The sequence below is a fragment of the Neolamprologus brichardi genome, chromosome 7 (genome assembly GCF_056152115.1).
Source record: "Neolamprologus brichardi isolate AB-2024 chromosome 7, ASM5615211v1, whole genome shotgun sequence".
Taxonomy (NCBI): domain Eukaryota; kingdom Metazoa; phylum Chordata; class Actinopteri; order Cichliformes; family Cichlidae; genus Neolamprologus; species Neolamprologus brichardi.
In genome coordinates this window covers 26201659-26214584 of record NC_142110.1, presented here as the reverse complement: position 1 = coordinate 26214584, position 12926 = coordinate 26201659, and the positions used below count along the sequence as shown (strand labels likewise).

The 12926-nt window shown below is 41.7% G+C and overlaps 1 protein-coding gene across 1 annotated transcript in view; it reads right to left on the bottom strand.

The window, feature by feature from the left end:
* The window catches only part of lrp5 (low density lipoprotein receptor-related protein 5), a 47658-nt gene extending 42714 nt beyond the window's left edge, over positions 1-4944 (bottom strand). The window contains exon 1 of the mRNA XM_006782255.3: positions 4651-4944. Coding sequence (XP_006782318.2) covers positions 4651-4735 — 85 coding nt within the window. The 5' untranslated portion in view covers positions 4736-4944. The remainder of the gene's footprint in view (positions 1-4650) is intronic.
* Positions 4945-12926: the final 7982 nt, after the last annotated feature.

Here is a 12926-nt window from a genome sequence, read left to right as displayed (position 1 = left end):
GTGTGTGTGTGTGTGTGTGTTGCGGTGGGGGCTTGAAAACAAAGACGTGCTCCAAAAGAAGTTTTGAAAGAGTAGGCAATGCACTGCTGAACTCTTTTCCATGCATACACGCTCATGCACAAATGAACACACACAACTTCTCAGCTCTCCTGTTTTGTTCTGCCTGGAGAAAGCCAGCAGGCCCCCCTCACTTTACTTCTTATCAGAACACATCTCAACAAAGGCGTCTGTGTGTTTGGTGAAGGGCTAAAAGGAAGGAAGAGATTTTCTTCACACCTCCCCAATCGGGACGAGAAAAATGTGCATGATAAGAGTGGGGAACATGGTTAGTGTGTGCATGTGTGTTAGAGAGTGGACCCCAGAGAAATCAAGGTAGACTGCCACAGACTTCCTCTGTCTCCACCTGTGCGAGTTCTTTCCTATTTTCTCTCTCATTCTTTCGTCCTACCTACTTCTCCCGCTCGTCTTTTCTCTCCATTTGTTACATCAGGCTTTTACAAAATCCAAACAACATAGAGTCTCCAACCAGGCTAATGCAAACACTAAAAGTCATAAACCCAGTACTTTCATTCCTCCTCAGTGCTGTTACCATACCCCTTCTCCTCACGTTTAGCTCCTCAGATTTCCCTTCCTACCCTTAAACCATTTTCCCTTCCCTTCTCATATTCTAATGCATCTCATTCGGTGAGTTTCTGCAAGGCTGGAAATCACATCAACTTTTTAGTAGTAACAGATCAAACGTATCCTAACTTGTAAATCTCAAAACATGAGTTTGGTGTTAAAGTATGGATTTGCAAAACCCTGATGTACGCCACACCAGAGAGGGCCCAAAGTTGTTGCCTGAAAGCTTCTTTATATTAATTGTGAATATTGGCAAAACACACAGCCTAGCTGTTTTCAACTGTGATCATCCGCTTTTTATCCTCACAACTTAAGCATAAAACAGTTTCGATGTTGTGCCACAGTAACTTGTTAGCATGTGGCATTTATGAGGTTCAATTACAGCAGCATTTCATTTTCCATCCAATAGTGTAATAATGTCTGACAACAGAAACACAAAAAACATGTGAATGAGAACAACAGTATTATAAATGTAGCTGTATTGTTGCTGCTGGGATTTAGCTGTCTTTGGTTTGTATTATTGTAGGGTCTTCACGTTGCAATATAAGGCACCTTGAGGCGAATGCTGTTGTGTTTTGGCACCTTATAAATAAAACTGATTTGATTTGAACTGAATTGCTTCAGCACAGGCAGAGGTCTGTACTAAAACATTTTAAACATCATAATGAGTGCCATTCATCTCTTCTTACAGTTTCATAAGGATACCTGTCAGCATACACACACTTGCATGGTATTGCACCTTTTTTGTAGCCAGTGGCTGTGTACAGACATGCTTGGGATATCATTGTTCTTTCAGGACCACTTCAACTATTCCTTCTCATGCACATTTTTAGTAACTGTATCTACACTGGAGGCACTGAATGAGCAACATTTTAGCACAGCATTAGCTCTGGTGTACCACATGTGTTCAGGATGTGTTTACGGCTTGAGCTAATACCACTTACTGATCATCTGCAGAGGAATAGTTGATTTGAAGAGTTTCAGTCAGGATTCGGAGCTCATCACAGTACAGAAAAGGCATTAGTGAACAATTGATTTTCTTATAGTCTCCAACAGTGGACTAAAGGTACTGTACCACAGTGATCGGAATTATACGTATCTATAAGACTCCAATTTGTTCATGTAAATGGAGAATCCTCTTCAGATACTAAGGTTAATTATGCAGTTCTGCACTAGGGCCAATTCTGTTTACATTATACATGTTTCCCATAGGTAGTATCATTAGAAGGCAGAGCATACATTTTCACTGCTATGCAGATGATACCCAACTTTATCTATCCAAGAAGCCTGATAACACACACACCAATTACTGAAATAATGTCTTAAAGACATAAAGACCTGGATAGACTCTAATTTCCTGCTTCTAAATTCAGATAAAACTGAGGTTAATGTACTCAGTCCTAAAAATCTTAGAAACATGGTGTCTAACCACATGCTTACTGGAGGCCAGCATTGTCTTGGCCTCCAGTAACACCGTGAGGAAAAGACTGAAATCGTTTTTGACCAGGATTTGTTCTTCATTGCACATATTAAACCAATATGTAGGACTGCTTTCTTCAATTTGTGCAATATCTCTAACATTAGAAATCTGTAGCTAATGTTGCTATTGTGGCAGTCCTCTGTCTTTCAGTGGCCTCCCAGAAAGGATCTCATCCTGTGGTTCTGTGTATGTCAGCTCCAACTGTTTTCCTCTGGAAATCTGCAAAGCACCACACTAAGAAGAACCTGCGGCAGGTGGTGAAGTGGTTCATGGTTACCAAGGGTAAAGAGCAAAACAAGGACAGTTGAAGCCCAAAAGAGGAGAAACTGAGTTCAGGATGAGAGATTTTCTTGAAAGGCATAGACTCATGCACATACAAATACATCCTAGATGTGGATCTGTAGGAAACATATACATGATTTGGATGAATGTTCTTATGGTTATATCAGTGATGTGGACCTAAAGTTCCACTATGTACCAGTGGAGGTTAGAGGCTGGTGAGAGTTCAGTACTGACACCGTACATCGTATGTTTTAATTTTACATTACTCTGTTCAACTGTAAGTGATAATGAATAGTGTCATGCTTTCTCAAGGGTACAAGATAAATATGTTACTTTGAGCAACAGGTTCTTGTTGGACTTTGTTACCATTTATGACACAGCTGAAAGTGTGTGAAAGATTTCATTTGAAAATAGTACAACAGGCCTAAGGAATTTTTCAACTGGCCTACTGTGCTGTTAGAAAAAAAACTGTTAAGAAAAAACTGAAGTCCTAACTATATATGCTTCACTTTAAATAAGAGGACAGTTAAATTATAACAATGACACAGTGGTGCTCAGGCAAAAAGTAGCAAAATACAACTTAAACATACTTGAACAGAATTAGAGGACCTCTGTTGAAAGATTACTGAATGAAAACGATGTAAATAGTGACAAAATGTGTTTAAAGAATTATTCTTTGCTCACAAATTAGGCTTCATTCGCATTTTACTGGATGCATTAACATGTTTGTAGTATTTAAGTGCTGCAGGCGAATAATATAAAATGCATGTTTTATATACTGCCATAATTTATTTAATTTTCTATCAACTATTAAACCATGACATTGTTTTTGAGTCCCTAACCTTTAAAATAATTATTGCTGTTAGCTACATGTCATTGAATAAAAAGCACTGTGCTTTCTCTACAGTTAAACTGAAGTGAAAACTAAAAGAAAAGAAAATTACTCACCTAGCTCTCAAGCTTAGAATTGTTCCTTACCTAATACCACAGTTGTAAGGTAATCATGAAGGACTTACTACTAGAAGGTTGGCAGTAGTTGGAGTAATAAGTAATGAGTGAGTATTTACTGCGTTTTCTCTGGCTGTGTTTGGTTAAAAGTTTATCAAAAATAACTCAGAGAAAGCGTATGAGCTACTTAGCGATCATAAAAAGGAATGATGAAATCTGAAGAGTCAGTAATACAGTGCCTTTCAGTCGGTACACTTTGTTTGAGTAGTAAAACCAGTAAGATTCTTTTAACACATAATTGACCAGCTAACCAGCTCAGTGACGACATGATGAGGTAGCTGACTCAGTAAAATTTTAATGATAAAATAGCTGAGTAGGTGCGGCATATAGCTCAAACTGTTAAGTTAGAATGAAGACAGAGATAACCTCCACTTTGGTCATTCTTATGTAAATTTGTGTTATGCAAAGTTATAACTAGCTTTCCGTCAGTGGCCCGGTGACACTGACGGAAAGTAGAAAAGCAAAAATTGCAACTTTCATCAACAAATCTGGAATTGGTCTTACCCGTACCTTGAAAAAACAACAACAATTGAGTGAGCTTAAAGAGAGCTAGAGTTTTTAGAAGTTAATTTTATATGAATTGTTGGAGCATGAAATAATATGCCTGAGCTGTAAGTGGCCGCATAGAAAGCACCAGGACCTGCAAAAATGTATCCATATGAGAGAAAACTAAGCTCCGCCTCTCGATGAGCAGTTTCAGGCGATTAAATAGTAATAGCGCAATTCAGGCGGCGGAGAAGGGAATGCTTATAAAGACATCGATCCTCATTGGAAAATGTTTGCCTTGTTCTCTGGTGTGCTCTTTCTCAAATAAACATACCGGCGTATTTGCACCATTACAGAAGAAAGACTGGCTGACATCCGACACCGAGCACGAATGGCTGGAGCTACCGAGGCCCGACAAAACAGCCAGGCTGACTTTAAAGTTAATTTATTTTCCTGTAACTGTGACGGCTGTAAAACTGAGGGGGAAAGCAGGGGTCCGTTTGGTTACACAATCCTTCTCATAGAGCGTGTCGCCAACACCAATTCAAAGTTTAAAGACTTCCATTGTGTTGGTTTGCCCTTGGGATATAAAAATCTAAAGTTTGACACAAGAAATCGCTGCTAGACTCAGACTGACCAAATGTGGTAACATTTGAGGGCAGTGAAGTGCACAAATGCGCGGCAGGCTCGGACCGTGTTCACCAGTGTTCTTATCAGCTTTCGTGCTTCCACCTTTCTTGAGGATCCATGTTGTGAACAAAAAGTAAACGTACCGTCAACCGCCGACAGAAGGCAACTCCAGAGCAGCAACGCCACCAGTAGACCGCCCATTTCAAGTCCTCTGCACTTTAAATCCATAACTCCGGGTCCATTTTCTTATATTTACTCCTCAGTCGAGTTGTGAAGCCCTCCACTCCTCAGTGCTCACATGTACACATATGGTCTGTGTTCCACTGTAAAGCCAGATGTGGCTGCATGCAGGAGTGTGCGCTTCTGTGTGTCCTTCGCTATCGACTACATTCCCCCCCACCCCGTCCCACTTAAGGCGCTCGCGCTACTTTATACTTTGGACTCTCGAGCTCGCGCACTGAGAGAAAGGGCAGGCGGGCGTGGAATTACGTCACTCAACACGAGGCTGTCCCATTTTTTATTCTTGCTAATTTGACTTTTGTGTAAATGTCATAAATATCAGATGTTGGACAGCAGTTAAAGCAACAGAGCAGCGTTTACTCTAAGGACAGACTTATGTCCCTGCACACGAAATTCTAAAACAAGATGTAAAGTATGACTTTTAAATGAAGTGAACCTCTGTAAAACTAGGATGAAACAAAGGAAATTACTAGTTAAGAGACTCCTTCCACTTGTTATGTAGAGTGGGGCGAGACACTTAAAATAACCTGGATTTCTCTGTGTATGCTAATAATCCACGTCATTAAAAGATGTTAGCAAATGAAAAAATCAATCACAGAATTTATTAAATCGGGAGAGTCGGATATTTCAACACGAATCAGGGATGGTTGCGACATATTAAAATTCCCCAAGTTAAGTTTTGCTTTCTAATAACATTCTAGCATCTTTAAAAGGCAATATTACAGTTTTGAAGTAAAATTCATCAAACAGCAGTTATTGTTTGTTGATACATAGGTCTGTCGTAAATGGCTGCAGATACAGATGAAATTCACAGACAGGAAGAATGATATGTTTGGGAAGAATAAACATTATTAAAATATTTCTTGTACAAAAATACAATCATTTCAAAAGCCGATTTTTTTGTCACACTTGATTGAATATCAGCTGCAAGCTGACTTTTTTCATAGGTTTGCAAAAAGACATGCTGCAACAGGTCATTTTAGCCTACACTTACAGGAATTTTTAATGGATTTGCCGATTTTGTTTTTCATAAGTAATAAAATAGCCAATTATTTAATGATTTTTATTACTTATTATGTCCTTAATGGGGACAGTGACAGCTAAACTTTCTAACAAACCTCACCCTGTCAGTCATGACAGAATATGATGCCCTTATTAAACACACTGATGTTGATACAGGATAACCTTGTAAATTAAAGTAACCAAACAACCATTCAAATTAAGCAAGAAGTCTAACTTGTTTTTGTCTGGACTCCAAGCATTTTTTTTTAATCAAACTGACTTCCAGGATGTATTGCAGCATACCTCAGTCTCCCCCAAATGTGCTTGGTTTTAAACACAAAAGCAAGTAAGCCATGTAATATTATGGAAATCACTCAAATAATCATGCAAAAAAAACAAAACAAAAAAAATGTATACTGAGCCTGAGATTATTACTTATGGCTTGGAAACATCAAATACCAATCCGGACCAAATCCTCCAGTGGTCTGTTGTAAAGTTTGCAAACAAGACTTGTAGCATTTAACCAATAAAATCCATGTTTTCAAGTCACATAAAAAAGTGAGTGGAAGCAGACAGTTTTTGATAAGGCCCATGTTACACATCGTATTTGATTAGATTTACGGTCATTTTCATTAAAAAAAAAAAAAAAAAAAAAACATGTAAAAAATGGCTGTGCTATATGGTATACTGCTGTATGAAACAATCATCAGCAAACGTGATCATAAAAGAGTGTGACAATTATTCGTATTATCAGTTCTTGTCATTTGTACTCTGTGCTGCTGATACTAGCCACCCAAACCAGAGACAGATGAAAACTGTGTGCCCCCTAAATAATGTCTTTGATTGTTGATTACATTAATAAAAAACCCGAACTTGTATAGTTAAGAATATTTGTTCATATCTGAACATGATACAGAGAGCATTTACTTTTGCATTTTCATTTTTGCAAATAAGCAAGAGGAACAGGAAGAGAAGTTACTTTACTTCAAATTTTTAGTCTTTGCCAGCAATACTGTTTTGGAGGAAGGAAGGTTCATGGTTTAAGTAGTCATCATCATGGGCTCATCCGATTAAAATGAGAATAAGCAGTCAATCATTTACAGGTTTTGTCGTTTTATTGAATAATGGGTAAAGGAAGGAAAGACACATGGACTGCTATCTCTAAAAAGGACAAAGTATGATTTAAGTAACTCAAAACAATACATGAACTCAGGAGACTCAAAGAGATACTCACCTCAGCTGCCGCCCCATGTGGGAGTGAAGAAAGAGTGAGTGGTAGGTGAGTGCAGTCCTTATATAACGAGTGACAGGTGAGTGCAATTAAGGCCAAGCACCACAACCAATCAAAGGTGAGGAAAAGAAACAAGGTGCATTTGGTGAAGTGAATGTGCTGAAAGGTGAGCCTTTACAACAGCCGCCCCCATTGTACTGTCTTTCCCTCTTCGCACTGCACAGAAGAGGAACCGGCAGCAAGGTTCAACACTTTTCTTCCATCAAGACTCTGAAGACCATTACTCTTTGTCCACAGGTTTAATGATGTAGAAAGTGTGAAACTGAAACAAACATAACACAATTACAATTACAGTATATTCTTTAAATCTTACATATACACTGTACCTACAAGTCTACAATAATCTAAATCAACATAGCGTAGCACTTTAGCTGCAAGAATAAGCATTAGCCGTGCTCTAAACATGTAGCTTCAACAACGTATCAAAGTTACACATTAAACTTCCCTCATGTCACAAAATACAACCACAGAACTACAGATAAGTATCAAATAAACAATATACATACAGACGATGCTCCAAAAGACGAAGGATTGAGGGCAGATGCATGTGGATTCATGGCAGTCTCCTTGGCCATGTGCAAACTTCACTAAACCTTACTACTTCCTGCTTCCTGTTTCCTGTGATGTCACCAGGTATCAGAACTATTAAAGGGACAGCTGCACTAACACTATCAGCACACTCCCCGCCTGGCATGATAGAATGCCACAACTAACATACAATACAGAACAGTTATACATGGTTATATATGTATATAGATATAGAGTAACAGTTCAGTCTTTGTCTGGATGTAACAGAAGAATGAGCTCCGACACAGGTCTCAAAAATACCTTTGTCCCATCTTGCCTGGATACCTTCACCTCCGCTGTGCGGACCTTATTGTCCTGGCTAGGGAAGACTTGGGTGATTACTCCAAGAGGCCATTCATTTCTCTTGAGCTGCTGATCTCTGAGAAGTACAATGCTCCCAGGCTCCAGATTGGGTTGACTGTCCTGCCACTTTCTTCTTGGCTGCAGTGAAGAAAGATACTGTCGTCTCCATTTGCTCCAGAAAGTCTGGGCCAGATGCTGCACCTGACGCCATTGTTGTTTACACATATCTTTGACATTGGAGTCTTCAGGTGGAGCTGATGGAGTACCCATCTTCTGAGTTAAGAGAGTGGCTGGGGTTAGTAGAACTGGGTCACTTGGATCAGTAGATACTGGTATGAGAGGTCTGGCATTGATAATTGCCACCACTTCTGCCATCAGCGTAGTAAGGACCTCATGGGTCAAGTTTGATGTCCCAAGATGCAGGAACATTGAATCGAGGATTCTTTTGGCTATTCCTATCATCCTCTCCCATGCGCCACCCATGTGAGATGCATGTGGAGGGTTAAAGACCCATGCACAACCTTTTCCAGCTAAGTACTTTTCAACAGACGTGGAATCAATATTGGATGGAATCTTTAGTTCAGCTGACGCACCCACGAAGTTTGTGCCTCTGTCCGAACGTATTTGTTTCACAGGACCTCGAATAGCTAAAAACCTCCTGAGGGCATTGATGAAGCATGAGGTGTCCAGAGATTCTATGACCTCTATGTGGACTGCTCTAACGGCCATACAAGTGAATATAACTGCCCATCTCTTACTATGGGCGAGACCACCTCTTGTACGCCGTGCAACAACACTCCATGGGCCAAACACGTCCAGTCCAATGTAGGTAAATGGGGGTTCCATAGAGAGGCGATCTGATGGCAGGTCAGCCATCTTTTGTTGTTCAGGGAGACCACGGAGCTTTCGACATGTGACACAATGGTGGATGACAGTGCTCACCAATCTCTTCATACCTATTATCCAGTAGCCTGCTGCACGGATGGCACCCTCTGTGAAGTGGCGTCCCTGGTGCAGGGTTTGTTCATGGAAATGTCTGACCAGCAATGTTGCAATATGGTACTTACAAGGAATGATCTTAGGGTTCTTTTCTTCATGAGGAACCTCTCCATGTCTTATCCGACCACCAACTCTGAGGACGTTGAGTGCGTCAATGAAGGGATCCAGGGTCCTAAGAGGACTCCCTTGAGGGATCACCTTATTCTTTTTGAGACAGGCCAACTCTTCAGCATATGCCTCTTCCTGCACAGTTTGAATAATGACGTGCTCTGATAAACTGAGTTGATCAGGTGTACCTGCTTTCTGACAGAAATGCCACCCCTTGCATCGCATGGTCCCTTTGACCTTACGTGTGTGAAAGCTGTTCACAATGTGAAGGAGATTAGCAATGGCACGTTTCAAAGCTTGCCAGGAAGAAAACTTGGAGAAACGGTGGGACCCAAGTAGTGTGCGAGAAGCCTGTGTTTGCAAAGTAGAGATTTGCGGGCGGATCTCAGCGTCCATGTTTGCATCCACAAGCTCAAAGGAGTCTGGTTCTAGAGAATCTTGCATAGGCTCAGTCAGAAAAGGAGGTCCAGTGAGCCAAGAGGTATCTGAGAGAAAGGCAGCCGGTACAGACCTTGTCGCACAGTCTGCTGGATTTTCCCCTGTAGACACGTACTTCCACTGCTTAGGATGAGAGGACCTTCTGATGCGGACAATACGATTGCTGACATACACATAAAAGCGTCTTGTCTCGTTATTTATGTATCCGAGCACTACTTTGCTATCAGTGTAGAAGGTGATAGCATCGATGCGCATGTCAAGCTCTGATGATATGAAATCTGCTAACTCCACGGCCAGTACAGCTGCACAAAGCTCAAGTCTGGGGATTGTGTGTTCAGGTCTGGGTGCCAGCTTCGCCTTACCCATAACAAAGCCAGTATGAGTATTCCCTGCTTCGTCCACCACCCTGAGATAGGCAACTGCTGCAATAGCCATCGTTGACGCATCAGAAAAGACAAACAGTTCTCTCGTCTTTGTTGTTGAAAGAAAGGCTTTGGTATAGGGTCTTGGGATCATCACGCCACTTAGGTCTTTCAGTGAATCCCGCCAAGACTTCCATTTTTCCTGCATCCCCTCAGGGAGCTGAGAATCCCAGTCACATCTTTGTTGTGTGAGCTCTCTTAGAATGTGCTTCCCTTGAATGGTCACGGGAGCCACAAATCCCAAGGGGTCATACACGCTATTTACCACTGATAGGATGCCTCGGCGTGTGAAAGGCTTCTCTTCTTTGTTGACTTTAAAAACGAACATGTCGGACTCCAAGTTCCAATTTAGTCCCAAGCTGCGCTGTACAGGTAGAATATCTGAGCTCAGATCCAAATCCTTCAAGTCATTTGCGCGATCTTCAGGTGGGAAAGCCTCCATGACCTCCTTGCTGTTAGAGGCGATTTTGTGGAGCCTCAGGTTGGAGTTTGCCAGAACATCCTGAGTTTTCTTCAACAGACAGACAGCACTTTTTACACTTGAAAAAGATTTAAGTGCATCATCAACATAAAAGTCATGGCAAACAAACTGTTTCACCTCGGGGTCATGATGTGGTCCTCCATCCATCGTGGACTGCCTGAGGCAGTAAATGGCAACCGCTGGACTAGGGCTATTACCGAACACATGTACAGTCATGCGGTACTCAATGACTTCCTGTGTAGGACTGTTGTCTCTGAACCAGAAGAACCGTAGGAAGTTACGATCTTCTTCTCTCACAAGAAAGGAATGAAACATCTGCTTGATGTCTGCAGTTGCTGCAATGGCATCCTTGCGAAACCTCATCAGAACTCCCAGGAGTAGGTTGTTGAGGTCAGGTCCTTTCAAGAGAACATCATTCAGAGACACTCCCTCATGCTGTGCACTTGAGTCAAAAACAACACGGATGTTGCCAGGCTTCTTTGGGTGGTACACTCCAAAAATGGGTAAATACCATCGTTCCTGGTTTGGAGTGAGAGGAGGAGCAACTTCAGCATGACCATTTTCGAATATTTTCTCCATGAATGAGAAGAAATGTTGGGACATCTCAGGTTTCCTTGCTAAGTTGCGTTTGAGGGAGCTGAAGCGGTTAAGAGCTTGCTGTCTGTTATCAGGGAGGTGTGGTCTTGGCTGCCTAAATGGCAAAGGAGCTACCCAGCTGTTACTGGCATCCTTCTTGAGCTCTCGTTTCATTATTGCCATGAAGGCAAGATCTTCAAACGATGGTGCTGGTTTATTATCCTCTCGGGTAAGCTGGAACACTGTACAGCCTAGCCCATCATCTTCTACATCATAGGCACACTTTGAATGTTCGGGACCGTATCTCTCTTTAACCTGGAGAACACTCGGACATGGTTCAAAAATAGTAGGACGAGACTGTTCAAGAGCATTAGTGAAGTACGTGTTTACACTGCGTGGCTTATGAACACGTCCCAAACAGACATTGCCCACAATCACCCATCCCAACTCAAGTTTTTGAGCATAGGGGGCATCAGGGGGGCCATTGATGTATTTGTGAACCTTATGAAGTCTAATGACGTCACGTCCAAGTAAGAGCATAATGGGAACATCAGGTTCAAACTCTGGAATAAGGTGAGCAACTGGTTTCAGATGATCATGATGGAGAGCAGCACTTGGTGATGGAATCTCTGCTCTGTTGTCTGGTATCTCATTACACTCCAACAGGCTTGGTAGTAGCTGAACTGTTTTACAATCCATTGACTCTATACAGAAGCCTGAAGCTATCCTCCCCATGTTCTCAGTCATACCAGAGCATGTCTTCAGTGTGTAAGATGCAGTAGGGCATTGCAAGTCAAACTTCTCAAAGAAATCTGAGTGAGCCAAAGATCTATTACTCTGCTCGTCTATAATAACATAGGCCTTTATGGCCTTTTCACGTTTTCCTTTAGGATAGACTCTGGCCAGGCAGATCTTGGAGCAGTTCTTAACAGTGCGGTCCTCTCCACAGATCTCGGTACACTGAGCAGTAACTTCTGAAGTTTGTGTGTGTTCTGGCTCCCCGCCATGCTCCAAAGGCATGCTTATGTTCTTTATCCACGGTGCCTGACCTGGATGTAGAGCAGATGAGTGTCTATCACTGTTGCATTCAGTACACTTAATGATACTTTGGCATTCCCTCGCGGTGTGCGTTGAGGAGTTGCAACACTTAAAACAGATGCCATTCTCCCTGAGAAAGTTCATTCTTTCTTCGAAGTGTTTCTCTCGAAAGGCACGACACTTTTGTAATGTGTGAGGTTTCTTATGTATAGGACATCTCCTATCTGGATCCTCCACATTCTTCTTGTTTCTGTTGTCTGAGCGAGCAGCAGGTGACACTTCTGTCTTGTTGACTAAAATCTCCCTTTGTCTACTGTTTTTCCAAGGAGGTTTTTCCATTTTAACCATCTCGGTTTGAGAAACAAAGTTGAAACTTGGATCATTCCTCATCTGTGCTTGCTGGTAGATGAAGGAAACGAACACTGAGAATGGGGGGAATGTTACACAATGTGACTGTTTGTAACTGGATCCATGAGAAAGCCATTTTTCTTGTATACCATATGGTAATTTTTGGGCTATTGCATTTACACCTCTGGGGGTATCAAGATACAAAAGACCAGGCAGATCTCCCTCGGCCTTGGCAGCATCTAGTTCCATCAGTAAATCACTGAGGTCCCGGAGTTTGGAGTAGTCTTTATTGCCAATTTTGGGGAAACTATCCAGTTTTTGGAACAAAGCTTTCTCAATAGCTTCAGATGAACCGTAAGAAGCATCTAGTCGGTTCCAGATCATGCTCAGCCCTTTAACTGGTTGATTTATGTGGATGGACCTAATACGCTTTGCATGCTCAGCTGATTCACTTCCCAGCCATTTGACAAGAAGATCCATTTCTTCATCACTTGTTAGATTCAAGTCTCTCACCGCATTCTGGAATGAACGTCGCCAGGCCCTGTAGTTTTCCGGTCTATCGTTAAATTGTAGTAGACCACTTGTAACGAGCTCACGTCGTGCTAG